The sequence below is a fragment of the Coenobita brevimanus genome, chromosome 24 (genome assembly GCF_032717465.1).
Source record: "Coenobita brevimanus isolate Jiangsu-jjx chromosome 24, ASM3271746v2, whole genome shotgun sequence".
NCBI classification, from domain to species: domain Eukaryota; kingdom Metazoa; phylum Arthropoda; class Malacostraca; order Decapoda; family Coenobitidae; genus Coenobita; species Coenobita brevimanus.
In genome coordinates, this window is record NC_136977.1 from 15166652 (window position 1) to 15184242 (window position 17591).

Here is a 17591-nt window from a genome sequence, read left to right on the forward strand (position 1 = left end):
TTTGAGAGACAGACAAATGAGGACAGTAATAAAGGAAAAGATGTCTGGATGGAGGGAAGTAACAAGTGGAGTCCCTCAAGGCTCAGTGTTGGCTCCAGTAATGTTCCTGATTTACGTAAATGATATGGTAGATGGAGTGAACAGTTATGCAAGTCTGTTTGCTGATGATGTAAAGATCTTGAGGAAGATAGAGGTTGAGGAGGATTGTAAAATACTGCAGGAGGATTTGGATAGGATACACAATTGGAGCCGGACATGGGAAATGAAATTTAATGTAAAGAAATGTAAAATATTGGAAATGGGTAAAAGTACCAGGAGACCATCACTGAATTATTTTTTAGGTAATGAATTAATCACAAAAAGGAGAGAAGAGAAAGATTTGGGAGTGCTGGTCCAAGATAGTTTGTCACCAGAAAAGCACATTAACAAGATAGTTGGAGAGACTTATAAACTCTTGATTAACATAAGAGTAGCATTTCATTATATGGATGAGGAAATGATGAAAAAATTGATAGTGGCCATGATCCGCCCCAGGTTAGAATATGCAGCGGTAGTGTGGTGCCCACACAAAAAGAAAGATATAAACAAGATTGAGAGAATACAAAGAACAGCAACCAAGATGGTCCCCAGTCTGACAGACCTGTCATACAGAGAGAGGCTGGAAAAACTGGATTTGCCTTCGTTAGAGGAAAGGAGAAAGAGGGAGACATGATTGCGGTGTTCAGGACCATGGTGGGAGTAGATAAAATTGACAAAGAAGATCTGTTTGTATGGGATAAGAGAGCAACAAGAGGACACGGAATGAAATTGAAAAAGTCAAGCTGCTTGAAGGATATCAAGAAATATAGCTTTCCTTACAGAAGTATAGACTTATGGAATAGCCTGGACAAAGAGATCGTCCAGTCTAAAAACTTAAACGAGTTTAAAGTTAAATTCGACTTATTGAGAAACAGCGACGGAAACCCACGAGCATAGCACATTCCGTGTATATCACAATTAGGTATATTAGGTAAATACTTAAATATTTGGAACGACTTAGACAAAGAGGTGGTGCATGAGAAAAACATTCATGTGTGTAAAGGTAGACTTGATAAATGTGGATATGGAGACAGGACAACACGAGCATTGCTCAATTCCTGTATACTACAAATAGGTAAATACAAATAAGTAAATACAGCCACCACACTTCCACACCATCAGTACACAGAATACCTCACTCTCAACTCACTGCTTTAGGCCTTCAGTTCTTTTCTCTTTTCCCACCAAATCAATAATAATGAACCTTTAAGAGTTTTCAGCAACTTTATTAACCCCTAAACCACGGGGTTATTTTGGCGCTCCTTGCATGTCCTGCGAGAATATTCGCGCTCTGACAGACTTTATAAAAATATTTGCCAAAAATCAGTTATTAGTCCTTGAATATTATAATTACATATGCATATGGCACATACCTTCAGTTTTCTCCTGGGATGTTTGTTGAGCCTTCGTCGAGTACCGTAGGACTTGTGGAGACTTCTGAAGTTGGGTAACGAAGTCTCCAATTTACACTTCCCAACACCCCGTCATATGATTACCACAGCCTGATATTATCACTAGAAACACTATTTTATGACTTTCAAATAGTTTGGAATCCATACACCAAAAAAAAAAACACTGTGAAAACAATGAAAACTACAAGCGCTTAAGAGCTTCCCACTTGGGCTCGTTCCCCGCTGGTATTCTGTCATTTATTATTCATAAACACACTCAATTTATATTCCTATTACTTTATTACACTTATATATATATATATATATATATATAAATATATATATATATTCTCGTTCAGTAAACTATCGTAGAGAGCAAAGCTTTGACTGTCATTACTCCAAGTATTTGTACTCATATTCTTATATTAGTAATTATTTACATTTCTATTTTATTTACACTATGTTATACACTGTCACTTCCAGTAAATAAGGGCTCCTTTCCCTTGGAGCCAGGATGAACTTGGGACACTGAAGCACTCGTAGTTTATCACCATTTCCTCCACTGGCTCATCACACGATTCACCAGAAAGATTGTAGTCACTGTCCATCATTAACATGGATAAATTAGCCAGTTCACACTCTACAGCAGAGTCATTTAGTCCTTTACCCCTTCCCACATGAGGTTTAGTTGGGGTAGAGGTCACAGGGCCCTCTATAAGCGGCGGAAATGGAGGGGCGCGAGTGCTACATGCTTTCATCTCAAGAAACAACACTGAACTAAATGACGAGGCGGATATGGGGCCCCCAGGGGTTGACAATGTCAGTGAGGTGACAGCAGCTAATTTATATGCTGTGAAATGATTGGCAGGAAATTAGGTAGTTCCAGGTGAATGTAAATATCACTTAGGCGTCTCCCTTCCTTTCTTATATATATCTTTATCATGAGAATAGATTATAGGGCATATTTCAAGGGGAAATTACGGTACCAGGGAAAATTAGTGAACAAGTGCACGTGGGGTGTTACCAGGTGATAATTATCCAACTCCAGGTGTGTAGCACTATCAGTTACCTTTTTTTTTTTTTTTTGCTACATATTATTTTGTATAAGAATAGGGCATAGGGCTTATTTCAATGGATGAAATCAGTGGAAAATTCCGGGGAAGATTAGCTTAGCGCAGCGCGGCCGGGCAGGAGAGAGGAAAGGGTAATGGAGGGGAGGTAGGGAGGGGAGTCAAGAACGGGGATAAATAGCTAAATTGTCAACAATGGATGGGAGTACAGATGACATTAGCAGTGCTGACTATTGTTGGACACTGGCAGTACTGATAGATGATACAAGCCACCACTTTAAAGCCCGGAAGAATTCAAAATAACACAGAATCGCAAAAGTGACGCCCCACGGTATGATCCATTGCTCCTCAGCGTCACGAAAGTGATGCCCCGCAGTTAAGGGGTTAAGGTGCAAAACAGTATCAGGGTAACAACATTCTCTCACACAGAATCGGGCAAAACAGTGAATGAAATCTTCAACAAAAGTCACTTTAGTGTTCCTTCTGTCCATGTGAGATTTCCCTATATCGACAGTTGATACAGTATTGGCATCGATTCACGATTGGAAATAATGCAAATATCGGCGATATATTGGTCTGGCAATTCATATCTGTTACAGCACAAGTTCTGAAGACCCTTAGCCCTTAGGTAACTTCTGTGTAACATCAAGAAGGGATCTGACAAAGATGTCGAAGAATGCATGTTTCTGCTACTCTTTCTTACAATGACCTTGACCCTATTAGGGAGATTTTGATTTTTTTTCCCCTATCAGTAATGGCCCATGCCAGGACACATTACCATGGCCCTTTAGATTCCCTGAGCATTTTGCGGTTCTCCTGAAATCGTTGCGAGACTCTGAGGTGAGAATAATAATAATAATACTGTACTAGTGATAACAATAGTCTCCACCTAATAATAATAATAATAATAAAAAAATAATAAATAACAACAACAATAAGAATCAAATAAAAAGATACACTTATGAAGAGGAAGGATATGGAAACATTAATAATATATAAGCTAAGGTACTGGTGGCTGTGAATGAGGCACCTGTTTGTCCGTAAGCGAAGATGCAAGCATTGTATCCCGTGAAGGCATTGTTGAGTATATCAAGACCAACGGCGGTGAATACTGTCTCCTGGGCGGCGAAGGATGCGCTCTCGCTGTCCAGGGAGTTAAAGCAGTGGTCAAAAGCAAACATCTTGGGCTGCTTCCGGCTGAAACAAGACAACAACACCGTACTTCAGCGTCAACCATTAGATTTCAGTACGAAAGGAATTTAATGATTATCACAGGATACCAGTATTTACTGCAAAATAATTTATATAGCTGTATAAGTATAATCATACTATAATATGATCATCTGTAATGAATGAAAATAACAATCTCTTTACTATGATAACGTATTTTACATTTTACTCTGGCTACCACTGAATTTCATTAAACCTATTAGTCTAAGAGTAGTGAAGAGGCTAATGGTGACTACTGTATACCATTATCTACCTTCCCCAGTGTGTCAATTATTTCTAAAGATGAATAAAATTGTCTAGTAGTAGCAGCCAGAATGTAATTAAAAAAAAAGGTCACTGGACTGAAGGAGTTAATATCAACACAGTAACTGGCAGGTAAAAATGAATTTTGAAAAACTGGTACAGTGCATGATAATAAGGCAATAAGCATAAGATGTGATAATGCTCAAGATTGGTGAAGGATGCAGGAATGTACAAAAATGACGAGACTGTTTCAGTGGCGTACGTGGAAAATGCAATAAATGTCTCGAAAAATATTGAAAGCTGCAGGTGGTGATGCAAATCTTAATATAAATAGAGAGACTGCAAGGAAATGCTGATGGGGAAATATACTATAATGTCTAGTTAAGAAGAGCTATATCACTGTAGTGAAAAAAAAAAAAAAAAAAAAAAAAAAAATTAATGTAGTGCAAATTATTATGCAATATGTCTGCTCAGTACTCTGACAATTTGAGAGAAAGGGGTAAAGAAAACAAGTGATTAAAAGAAAGTGGTGGTAAAAGAAAGAGGGATGTTAAGTAATTATTAATGGAAACAGCAACAGTGTTTCAAAGGAGTGCAACCTGTTGTGGAATATGTTTGCACGGTGTGGTTGGACTTGCAAGAAATGTGGGATCTGCAGGAAATATAAAACATCAGAGTTTCTTGTAATATGTGCCGTGATTTGTTCAAATGGAAGAATTATGCCTACATTTAGACTACGTTATTTACTGGGGAGAGAACAGTTTCCACCTAACTTCGACCCTCTTCTGGTACAGATATCAGAGTGGTTTCTAGTGTGGTTAGAAATGTGTGTGTTATGCTGGGTGTTTTTGGGTCGGCTTTCCGTCGGCTTGGGTATTAGTAACTATTATAGTTACTAATACCCAAGCCGACGGGAAGCCGACCCAGGGTTCAGTACTCGGTCCCTTATTATTTATTATACATATAAATGATCTAGACTTAGGAGTCACTAGCAGCATCAGCAAATTTGCCGAAAAAACAAAAATTGGGTGTATCATTAACTTGACTGACGATTGTCATAACTTACAAAAAGACCTCCATACATTGTCCAAATGGTCTAAAACTTGGCAAATGGAATTAACATTGAAAAATGTAAAGTACTTAACGTAGGCAAGACCATTGGAGACACTAAATACAACTTAGATAACAAAGAAATTAGCAAATCAGAATGCGAGAGGGTTCTAGGAGTTATGGTTAGTAACGACCTTAAATCAAGGCAACAGTGTATTAATGCAAGAAATAAAGCAAATAGGGTCCTTGGATTTATTTCGAGAAGCATGAGCAATACGTCATCAAAAGTAATACTGCAACTTTATCTAGCATTAGTAAGGCCACATGTAGACTAAGCAGTACAATTTTGGTGTCCTTACTATAGAATGGATATTAACTCGTTAGAAAATGTACAGAGAAGAATGACAAAAATGATACATGACGTTCGGAACCTGTCATAAGAAGACAGACTGAAAAGACTAAGTCTGCATTCGCTAGAGAGACATAGAGTAAGGGGAGACTTAATTCAGGTGTTTAAGTGGATGAAGGGTATAAATAAGGGAGATATTAGCAAGGTACTTAAAGTGAGCATACAGGATAGAACTAGAAGTAATGGTTTCAAACTAGAAAAATTCCGTTTCAATAAGGAAATAGGTAGAAATTGGTTTGGTAATATAGTTGATGAACAGAATAAGCTACCTAGTAAAGTAGCTGCTGCCTCTTCCACTGAGAGTTTCAAGCACAAGCTAGATAAGCATATGACAAATAAGGGGGATATAGAAGAAAAAAAATCTTGTAACCAACACTAATTCATAATTTTTCTTCTTCAGGTTACACTACGATAGTCTCTGTTCTCCTTTCACATTTTCCCATAAAATGTCCACACCAGTTTTTCTATACTGCGTGGTGCTCTTTCTGACTTTTTCCTGCCGGCTTCGGCTGAAGGGTCTGGAGGGCGGGGGAGAGCCTTCTTCTTTGCTATCCTTATCTTATTCTAGTAGTTCAGTTACTCTTCTAGAAGCTGCCTAGCATGGGCCAACTGGCCTAATGCAGTTATCCTTTCTTTTTATGTTCTTATGTCCTAGAAACACCTGGTGTGTAGTTGGGTTCTTTTCTAGACCGGGTCTAGAACAAAAACATAAAAGGAACAGGGCATAAAACCTCCGGGCAACAACCTACACGTGTATTCACCAATTCTAACTTACAGGAACGGCAGATAATCTCACAATATTTATGTTACATCAATCCTTGGACTGCTGATCAGTTTGAGTGTATCGCGCAGGATACGAGAGACACAATCGGTATTATTATATCAGGGTGAGTGTGTGTGGGGATAGTTCATTGTCTCTCAGTGCCGCATGCTGGGGGGGGGAGGGTTTAGATCTAGATATTCCCCCACACACAGTCTCTCACTATGGTGGCTCCTGCTTCTGTGGGAGTTCCCTGATTCACTGTTAAACACTCGTTCTAAGAGTCTTACAGAGTGTGAGTCTGGTCACTGGAGGGGGGGGGAGGGAGGAGAGCTAAGTTGCACGATAGGTTGGCACAATCACATGGGGAGGGGGGAAGAGAGAGATCACAGATGGCTTGTTACTATTGCACTGAATGGAAGTTCTCACATCTTTCCACTTGGCACTGTACAGCACTATATGTCACTTATTCAGGTACACATCTGAGTCACTTAGTCCTGGGCAAGGGTGGGGGTCATCTCCTTTGGGTTGAGCGTGGTGAGGGGCCCCTTGTGTTGGAGGTGGTGGACAGAGGTCTGGCCCACAGGACACGGGCCAAACAGCTTCTCCAGGCATTCCTGTATACGCCTGGAGGGAGAGTGACGTCGTTTAGGGCGGGAACTGGGGAGGCCTCGCCTTGGGGTGCTGGGGGCGCCATTGGGATCCCGGAGACTGCGGTCCCCTTCCCGGTGTCCTGCCGTCAGGGCAGGGCTGCGGCGTTGTACCGGGGGGAGGGGTCCATCAGGGGCAGGTCGTCTTCAGGCACCAGTTGCAGGGAGAATAGCCCCAGGGATAATACAGGCCCTCTCCACCAGTCCATGATCGAGTCGCTCTCCATCTGGGGGCTGCCACACTCGACTCTGCTACAGCTGTAGGGGTAGAGACGTTGTGAAGTCACAGGGGGGTGAGGGGCTTTGGTAGCTACCCTCCCTGGTGCGGAAGGAGGCCGTCACCGGGTCCCGACGTCCTGACGGGACCACAGACTGGGCGTGGCTGGAGGCCGTCGCCTGCCTACAGGCGCGGCTGGAGGCTGTCGCTTGAATCCCGTATGAAGGGCAACATGCGGGCGTAGAGCGTCTCCCATCTGCAGGCGTGGCAGGAGGCCGTCGCCAGTGTCATGCCCTCCGTATCTCCTGCAGGTGGAAAGGGGATGTACCTTTCTTTCCCCATGTGCGGCTAGAGGCTGCCACAGGCCCTGCAGGTGCAGTGTGTGGTCCAGGTGGAGCGGCTGGAGGCCGTCTCCTGGTATAAGCAGCAGGAGGCCACCTCCTGGTGTGAGCGGCTGGAGGCCGTCTCTGGGGTGCTGTATGGAGCATAATATTCAGCTCCACCCCGATCCTGATGCAGGCCGGGCTGGCGAGAGGGTAATGCGCCCGGGCTGTGTTTGGGTCGGGCCAGTTCCAGGGAGTTGGGGCGCGTGGCTACTAGGGACTTGCATCTATATAACACAGACGTCCCGCTTGCTCTGACTAACCCTCCGTTGTCGCCTCCTGGGGGTGTCGTGCTGCAGCTGGATGTTGTCATTTCACCACAGCTGCGGTAGGAAAAGTCATGTCCCCGTGCTTGGAGGTAGTATGTCTTAGTGGTGTTGGTGTCATGAGCCAGTGTCAGGTGTTGCAGTAGGGTGGTCCAGTGCTTGGTCATTCTGTCTTTGTTTCTGTGTGGGGCACAGGTGAGGAAGAAGGTGGATGGTTGGGCAGCTGTTTGGAGGAGTCTGAGTAAGTGATGAGGCCTGCGAACATGGTGCTTCTCCCCAAATGCTGGTGCGCCTTACTTTCATGGTTAGGTGTTGTCGTCTCGTTAGGAGCCTCAGCTGAATGCTGGCGAGTGGGGAGGTGGTGGTAGTTTTATGCTGGGTCGTCGCACATAGGTTCTCCCCAGGGACTAAGGTAGTAGAGGGTTGAGCCTGATGTATGATGAGGGTGATAGGGGTTGTGTTAGGTGTGGGAGAGCTGGGGGTGGTTGGATCTTGTGGCGGAGGTGAGGATGGGGGATGGGGGATGGGGTGGCAGTGTATCTGACAGGAGGACGTGAAATGCGACCTGAGCGGGTGACTGTAGTTCTGAGACTGGGTGTGGGCGGTGATGCGGGTGTGTGATTTTGGGTTGCACTGGTTGGGCATGGTGAGGTGTGGGGAGTGGTGAGGATGGGTGGGGGAGTTTGAGGTGATGGTGCGGGGGCAGCAGTGGTAGGGGACGGTGTGTGTGTAGTTGAGGGCATCATGATCTTGGGTGGTGTGGGTGCTGGTGGGTGAGGGGTAGGTGCAAGGTGGGGAGGGAGGCGGTGGTGGGGTGGGGTTTTTTTGCAGCACTGGTGAGGGTGGCAGTGAGGTGTGATGCGACGTGATCAGGGGAGGCGTCAGTGATGATGGGGAGGGGGAGGAGGGGAGGGAGGAGGAGACGGTGACATAGCAATGGTATGAATCAGGAGGGGGGGCCTGGGGTGGCACAGGAAGGTGGGGAGGTGTTGGGGCGAGTGGGGTGAATGGGGGAAGAGGCGGACATGACAGTCTCTGTAGGTGAGGGGAGTGTGGTTGTAGTCTATGATTACCTGGTAGAGGTTGGGAAAGTAGGTGATGGTGTAGGGGTCCATGAAGCGCGGGGCAAGCTTGTGGGAACTGGTAGTTTCGCCACCATCACAATGTAGCCTGGCTTGTAGGGGTTGGAGGTGGCAGCATCAGGTTGGAGGTCTAGGCCACGTTGGAGGTGGTGGAGGGGATCGGATGCAGGAGGGGTGGAGGGTGGCTGCAGATGTCATCGTAGGGGAAGGAGGAGGGGCGCTTCCCCAAACACACGATCGTGTGGGGAGATGCCATCTTCCCTGGGGCAGGAGTTTATACCCCACTGGACGATTTTAATGTGGGGCGGCCAGTCTTCATTTTTTGTTTCCTCGATTCGGGTCCGTACTTGATTCATAAGGGTACGGTGGCTCCTTTCACAAATTCCGTTTCCTTGCGGCCAATATGGGGAGGAATGGGAGACGTGATAGCCGAATAGGTCGGCTGGCTCCTTCCAGATGGCGCTGGTGAATTCGGGGGCATTGTCCGAGTGCAGGGCCTGAGGGATTCCAAAATAGGGGAAGATGTGGTGGACTAGGACGTCGGCCACGGCCACAGTGTGGTGTTCCTTGGCTGGGCATAGGATGAGGAACTTGGAGTAGGTATCAATAAAGGTGGTGATATATTGATAGCCTGCCTTAGGTGGCAAGGCCCCTACTACATCTAGGGACAGCAACTGCCAGGGTTTGTGGGCAGTAATGTTCCCTGAAGGGCCGGAGATGCAGGTGGTGTCCTTGCCCAGAGCACACGCCCAACAGGATTGGGTGATCTGCTTGGCCAGTTGGGAGGGGTTGGGGGTCCAAAAAATACCATTGAAAATTTGGAGAAGCCTTTTCATCCTGAGGTGGATCCCGTTGTCTGAGTGGAGGTGTTTCATGGCGTCTAGGGCAGTGTTGGGGGCAAGGACAATGTGCCCCAATGGGGTGAACAAATGTTGCCCTGTTGTTGGAGTTTGGTGAACAAATGGAGTGGGATCCAAGAGGGCTGGTCTTTGTTGTGCCACCAGGTCAGGAGTTCTGATCTGGGTTGGAGTGCGTGGATGGGGAGACAGAGGAACGCGCCGGCATTAATGTAGAGTTTGCTGGGGTGGTAGGAAATCTCATAGTCAAATTATTATATCAGGGTGAGTGTGTGTGCGGATAGTTCACTGTCTCTAACTCAGTGCCGCATGCTGGGGGGGGGGGGAGGGTTTAGATCTAGATATTTCCCCGCACACAGCCTCTCACTTTGGTGGCTCCCGGTTCTGTGGGAGTTCCTTGATTCACTGTTAAACACTCGTTCTAAAAGTCTTACTGAGGTGTCTGGTCACTGGGGGGGGGGGGTGCTGGTGGGACAGTTAAGTTGCACGATAGGTTGGCACAATCACAAAGGGGGGGGGGGAGATCACAGATGGGTGTCACCATTGCACTTAATGAGAGTTCTCACATCTTTCCACTTGGCACTGTACGGCACCACAAGTCACTTATTCAGGTACACACCTGAGTCACTTAGTCCTGGGCAAGAGTGGGAGTCATCTCCTTCGGGTTGGGCATGGTGAGAGGCCCCTCATGTTGGGGGCTGTGGACAGAGGTCTGGCCCACCAGACAGGGGCCAAACAGCTTCTCCAGGCATTCCATATGAGGCGTTGAGAATAGTAGTGACGTAAGCACCACCTCGGACGATTTTCAGTTATATACACCACTGTCTTCCCCCGGCCTTCCTCTGTCTGCAGCAACTACTAAACAGTCAGAATTCAACCCGGAAAATGGTCGAAAACCCTTTACCTTAGAGTGGTACCTGCGGCTCTACGCGCGTCACCCAAAAAAATGTTCTCAAGTTGACTCTGCCTAGCGTAAGCGCCACGGGCAGCCATTGGCATGAGGGAACTTGCTCCTGCCGTTGAGTTATTATAGCACTTTCTTCCTCCTGTGCCTGGACACACAACCGAGTAGTCAGAAGACAACTCGCAACACGGTCGAAATCCCTATAGTATTGAAGGTATTACCGACCCTATGGGCTCACCCAGAAAAATTGCACTCAGAGTTTACCTGCGTGAGCGTATCCGCCAGTGCCAGAAGACGTGGGGCTGAGCAGCCAATGGGAGGCGGGAACGAGCTCCCGTGACTGATGACGCCCCGTTCTCGCCTCTTCCCTTCTCCCCGACCACCACAGTCATCCTACCTCCTCCCTCCCCACCACACTGAAATTTATTGATTTTCCTTTTTTTCTGTGTGCGTTCGTAACGTTTGTGCCGGCGGTATGAGTGATTCAACAGAGAGTGAGGATGACCCTGGAGTGCCTCTAAGTAGAAAAAGAGGGCCCCAGTGCAGTGAGTGGCGGTCAAACGTGGTGAAAAAGAGACGCAATCTAGGTGAAGCGTATGCGAGTAGGGTCAGTATGTGCAAAATCCGGTGATTTTACGTAAATTTTTTTTTTTTTAGATCTACTTATGGAGAAAAACGCAGTTAATGTGGCAATATTCAGATTGTGGTATATGAATGTATTATTGTATGGAAAGCCCTGTAATAGAGCTTCAATTTAAAAGAAACACGAGCTTCCTATCATATCCCACTATAAAGTTATCACAGTCTGAAGATTGCAAAACTTTAACTGCGTTTTTCTCCATTGTTTATATATGGCGTTTACGTCAGTACTATTCTCAACGCCTCATATATGCCTGGAGGGAGAGTGACATTGTTTGGGGCGGGAACTGGGGAGGCCTCGCCCTGTGGTGCTGGGGGCGCCGTCGGGATCCCAGAGACTGCAGTCCCCTTCCTGGTGTCCCGCCATCAGGGCAGGGCTGCAGCACTGTCCCGGGGCTGGGGGCTGGGGTGGGGGGTCCATCAGGAGCAGGTCGTCTTCAGGCACCAGTTGCAGGGAGAATAGCCCCAGGGATAATATAGGGCCTCACCACCAGTCCACAATCAGATCGCTCTTCATCTGGGGGCTGCCATACACGACTCTACTACAGCTGTAGGGGTAGAGACGTTGTGAAGTCACAGGGGGGTGAGGGGCTTTGGTAGCTACCCTCCCTGGCACGGCAGGAGGCCGTTGCCGGGGCCCAACTTCCTGATGGGACCGCAGATGGTGCATGGCTGGAGGCCATCGCCTGAGTCCTGCATGAAGGGCGATGTGTGGGCTTGGAGCAGCTGGAGGCCGTCTCCCGTCTGCAGGTGCGGCAGGAGGCCATCGCCGGTGTCGTGCCATCCGCTTCTCCTGCAGGTGGAAAGGGGACGTACTCTTCTTCCCCTGTGTGCGGCTAGAGGCCGTCACAGGCCCTGCAGGTGGAGTGTGTGGTCCAGGTGGAGCGGCTGGAGGCTGTCTCCTGGTATGAGCGACAGGAGGCTGTCTCTAAGGGGGAGCAGCTGGAGGCCGTCTCTGGGGTGCTGTATGGAGCAGAAGGTTCAGCTCCACACCGATCCTGATGAAGGCCGGGCTTTTAAGAGGGCAATGCGCCTGGTCTGAGGTGTTTGGGTTGGGCCAGTTCCGGGCAGCAGGGGTGCGGCTACTAATGACTTGTGCCCATATAGCACGGACGTCCCGCTCGCTCCGACTAACCCTCCGTTGTCGCCTCCTGGGAGTGTTGTGCTGCTGCTGGATGTTGTCATTTCAGTGTGGACGAAATATTTGAAGTGGGAGACAATAATGACAGCATGCAGAGAAAGTGCTATATGACATTTATAGCAATGATGAAAGACTGATGTGGATGCATTAAATATGTATTGATATGCACTCAAGGGGGAATAACCCTTTTCGTTATATTCTTGAATCGCAAGACGTTTTTATATTTTATTCTTGTCATTCAAGATGATTATAATAAACCTAGGGGCACTTCTTGAACTAGAGGGGTTAGATATCACCATTACTAACCATTTCAAAAGCTAATGACCCAAAGCGAATATGAGCAAACCCAATGGGAGCATGATTTTATAAAACACACACACAACTCTGGCCCAGAGGTAATGCAAGAACAGTTCAGTTGAGGGACCAGTGTTGCCAGATGCACACGTTTCGTGCCAGTTTGGGCCATTTGGTTTGCGCAACTTTGAATGACGATTTACGCTTAAATCTGAAAGGCTGTGCACTGTGCCTTTTTTGGCAATTGTGAAACTCTTTGGGAGCCTATTGGGCAATTTTGTGTTAAAAAAAAAGAAAAAAAAAAAAAGAAATAGTATAGCAGATGTATGGCCCTGTATTCCTTAGCCAATCCCTCAAGCACTGTGATGCTTCAGCTGACTAGCATTTCTACCTGACCTTATCATTTTGACCACAAGGATGGGTGTGGGTGTGTGGGTGTGGGTGTATGTTCTTACCTAGTTGTACCTAATTGTTCTTACCTAATTGTATCTTTACAGGAATGTGTCAAGCTCGTACCGTGCTGTGTGTTATCATTTTTATCATACATATTATAATTATGAACAGTTTTGGCACACACTATTTCACTCGGTAGTGTATTCCACTGATCAAATGCCCTATTTGGGAAACTGAATTTCCTTATGTCTTTATTGCCTCTCTTTTTATGTAGTTTCTGCAGTGTCCTATTGCTGATGCTTCCCCACAGGTTATATATTCATTTATGTCTATTTTCTTTCCCTGAGATGCATTTATATAACATAACCATGTCTCCTCTTTTCTTTCTCTCCTGTAGTGTTCGTTGATTCAATTTTTCTAGTCTTTCTTCGTAGCTTAGATCCCTTAAGCTTGGTACCCATCATGTAGCTGCCCTTTGTACTTTTTCAATCTTATCTATGTGTGTTTTGAGATAAGGATTCCAGACTACTGTTGCATATTCCAGGGTTGGTCTGATGAATGATGTTATTATCTTTCGCAGCATGTCTTCATTTATATATGTGAATGCTGTTCTCATATTAACATGCAATGCATACATGTTATGTACCTTCTCACTGATGTGGTTGGCTGGAGATAGTCTGTTATTGATAATTACTCCTAGGTTCTTCTCTTTTTCTGATATGTGTAGGGTTGATCTTCCTAACTTATTATTCCAATCTGGTCTTTTTTCACTTTTACCAAACTTAATCACATGACACTTGTCCACACTGAATACTATCTATCTATCTATCTATCGCCAGACGCCTCAATCCCGTTTGGGGTGGCCACAAACAAATCGCCTCCAAGTCGCCCTGTCCCCCGCCATTTCACTGCCCCGCTCCCAACTCACACCCCCCTCTCTTATATACCTCTCCACCCCATCCCTCCATCTCATCCTCGGCCTCCCCCTCCCTCTTCCCCCCTCCACCTCACTCACATACACTCTCTTCGTCAGTCTTTCACCCTCCATCCTCTCCACACTGAATACCATTTGTCATTTATTGCTCCATTTATGATGCTTATTTAATTCTTCTCGCAGCTCTTTGCAAGAATCTGTTAGTAATTTTCCTTTGCATTTTTAAATCATCCGCAAACATATTTAGATAGCTTCCATTTCCAATGTTACTATCTAGGTCATTTATGTACACTAGAACCATAATTGGTGCCAGCACTGAGCCCTGTGGAACTCCGCTAGTCACTTCCCTCCATGATGTGTAATTTCCCCTTAATACTGTTCTCATTTCCTTTTCTCTGAAAAAATCCGCATCCAACAATACAGATTGCCCTGGATATCTCTCTGATGGTACAGTTTCCATAAAAGTCTTTGGTGTGGTACTCTGTCAAATGCTTTCTTGAAATCTAAATAGATACTGTCCATCCATTCGTCTCTTTTCTGTAATGTTTCTGTAACTCTATCATAGAACCTTAATAGATTAGTAACACATAACTTTCCCTTTCTAAAACTGAACTGCCTTTCTGCTACCATACTGTGTTCTTCTAGATGGTTTACCCAAACTTTTCTTATCAGCTTTTCTAGTATCTTACAACACTAGTCAGTGATACTGGTCAGTAGTTGAATGGATTCTATTTCCTTTCTTGAAAAAGGGAACAGTGTTTGCTTTCTTCCAAATACCAGGTCATTCCAATTATCAGGTTGTGTGTTCTTACCTAATTGTATCTTTATAGGAATGCGTCAAACTCGTACTGTCCCGTATCTTAAACCATACTTATCGTACATATCCTTAAATTTGTGAATTGTTTTTGCACTCACTATTTCATTCGACAGTCCATTCCACTGATCAATTGCTCTATTTAGGAAACTAAGTTTCCTTACGTCTTTATTACCTCTCTTTTTATGCAGTTTTTTTGCAGTGTCCTCTAGCTGATGCATCCCCATAGGTTATGTAATCATTTATGTCTATTTTCTCCTTCCCTGATATTCATTTATACAGCATAATCATGTCACCTCTTTTCCTTCTCTCCTGTAGTGTTGGTAGATTCATTTTTTTTTAGTCTTTCTTCGTAGCTTAGATCCCTTAAGCTTGGTACCCATCTTGCGGCGGCCCTTTGAACTTTTTCAATCTTGTCTGTGTTTTTTGAGATGAGGATTCCAGACTACTGATGCATACTCCAGGGTTGGTCTGATGAATGATGTTATTATCTTTCTTAGCATGTCTTCATTTACCTATGTCAACGCTATTCTCATATTTGCAAGCAGTGTATAAATGTTCCATACCTTCTCACTGATGTGGTCAGCCGGAGATAGTCTGTTATTGAAAATCACACCTAGGTCCTTCTCTCTTTCTGATGTGTGTAGAGTTTGATTTCCAAACTTATAATCCCAATCAGGTCTTTTTCCACTTTTACCAAACTTGATTACATGACACTTGTCCACATTGAATTCCATTTGCCATGTATTACTCCATTCATGAAGTTTATTTAATTCTTCTTGTAGCTCTTTACAAGAGTCTGTGTTAGTAATTCTCCTTTGTATTTTTGCATCATCTGCAAACATGTTTAGATAGCATTCATTTCCAGTGTTACTGTCTATATCATTTCTATCTATCTATTGCCAGATTCCTCAATCTCGTTCGGGGTGTCAACAAACAAATCGCCTCCACGTCGCCGTCCCTCGCCATTTTACATGCCCTGCTCCCAACTCACCCTGTCCCCTCACTCATATACCTCTCCACCCCATCCCTCCATCTCATCCTCGGCCTCCCCCTCCCTCTCCCCCCCTCCACCTCACTCACATACACTCTCATCGTCAGTCTTTCATCCTCCATCCTCTCCACATGTCCAAACCACATCAGTGTATTCCTCCTAACGCTTCCTATCACATCCACATCCACACCACAATGCTCTTTTATATCCTCATTTGTCAGTCTGTCTCTCCATGTGACTCCACAGGCTCCTCTTAAATAACTCATTTCCACTGCTCTCACTCTTGACTTGTGTCCTTCCAACAATGTCCAAGCTTCACTTCCATATGCTACAGTTGGTATCACAATACTGTCATGTAGTAACTTTTTCACTTCCATGCTCACTTCCCTGTTTCTGACCACTGCTTTCAAGGACCCAGCAACCTTTCTTCCCTGCTGTACCCTTTCAAGCACTTCACCCTCCAAACCTCCATCCTTACTCATCACACTACCCAAGTACTTAAACGTACTCACATTTTCCAATTCCTCACTATCCAACCTCGCTGTACATTCACTGACTTCACCTCTCTCAAAGACCATCACTTTACTCTTCCCTACATTCACCTTTAGATTCCGTTTCTTACACACTCTCCCAAACTCATCCACCAAGCCCTGCAGCTCCCCTTCGTCTTCACTCAACAACACAGTATCACTTGCAAACAACAGTACAGGGAGTTTCCAAACACTACCCTCTCTCACCAGGGCCACTAAAACATCCACTACCCTACCTTGTACCTCTTTTATTACCCCATTCATGTACAGACTGAACAATCATGGAGACATGACACATCCCTGTTTCAACCCAACCTTCACAGAAAAAAATTCACTCAGTTCACCATCCACACACACTGCAGCCATCATACATACTCTTCACAGCATTCAACAACTTCCCATGTACTCCATATATTCTTAATACTTTCCACAATCCTTGTCTATCCACCCTGTCATATGCTTTCTCCAAATCCATGAAAGCCGTGTACAACTTCTTTCCCTTCTCTAGAAACTTTTCCACCAAAGATCTAAGAATGAATATCTGATCTACACAACCTCTTCTCTCCCTAAAGCCTCCCTGTTCTTCTCCAACTAATTCCTCTGTTCTTTCTCTAACTCTGTCAATAAGTATCCTACCATACACTTTTCCTATTATACTAAGAAGACAAATGCCCCTACCCCTGGGGGTAGGGTTTTTTTTTTTCAAGAATACTCCCCCAGTATCCCTGCTTGTCGTGAATGGCGACTAAAAGGGTTGGCGGAGGGTTAGTGCCCCTCCCCGGAAAACAACTAACTAAAAAGACAAACAAGAAGCCTCGGACAAGGACTGACCAAAAGATGACGACCAAGGACCGGACAAAGGACATGGTAATCGGGACTTGGAATGTAAGGGGAGCGAATGATGAGGTGAAAGAGAGAGAGATTGTCCAGGTGCTTGAGGGTGCGAAAGCTGACGTATGCGGAATAACTGAAACGAAATGGAGAGGTGAGAGTGTGGGAGAATGGGAGTATGGATGGGGTATATGTGCAGGAGTAGGTGAGAATGAGAGGGCAAAAGAAGGAGTATGTATAGTTGTGAGTAAAAGATGGAAAAAGAGCATAAGAGAGTATGGATCAGTTGGGTCAAGGATTGTGTGGGTAAGATTGAAAGGTGGAATATAAATGTGGGCGATTGTGTGTGTGTATGCGCCAACGCAAGATCGTGCTAGAAGAGTGAGAGAAGAGTTCTGGACAAACGTGGAAGTTTGCATGGAAAAGTTTGG

General features: G+C 45.3%; 1 protein-coding gene across 5 annotated transcripts in view; it reads right to left on the bottom strand.

Annotated features, from left to right (window-relative positions):
• Nucleotides 1-17591, bottom strand: part of Khc-73 (Kinesin heavy chain 73) — a 1251394-nt gene that overhangs the window by 862618 nt on the left and 371185 nt on the right. For all 5 annotated transcript variants that reach the window (XM_080267622.1, XM_080267621.1, XM_080267623.1 and 2 more), the window contains exon 3: nucleotides 3570-3736. In XM_080267622.1, the coding sequence (XP_080123748.1) occupies nucleotides 3570-3736 (167 nt within the window). The remainder of the gene's footprint in view (nucleotides 1-3569; nucleotides 3737-17591) is intronic.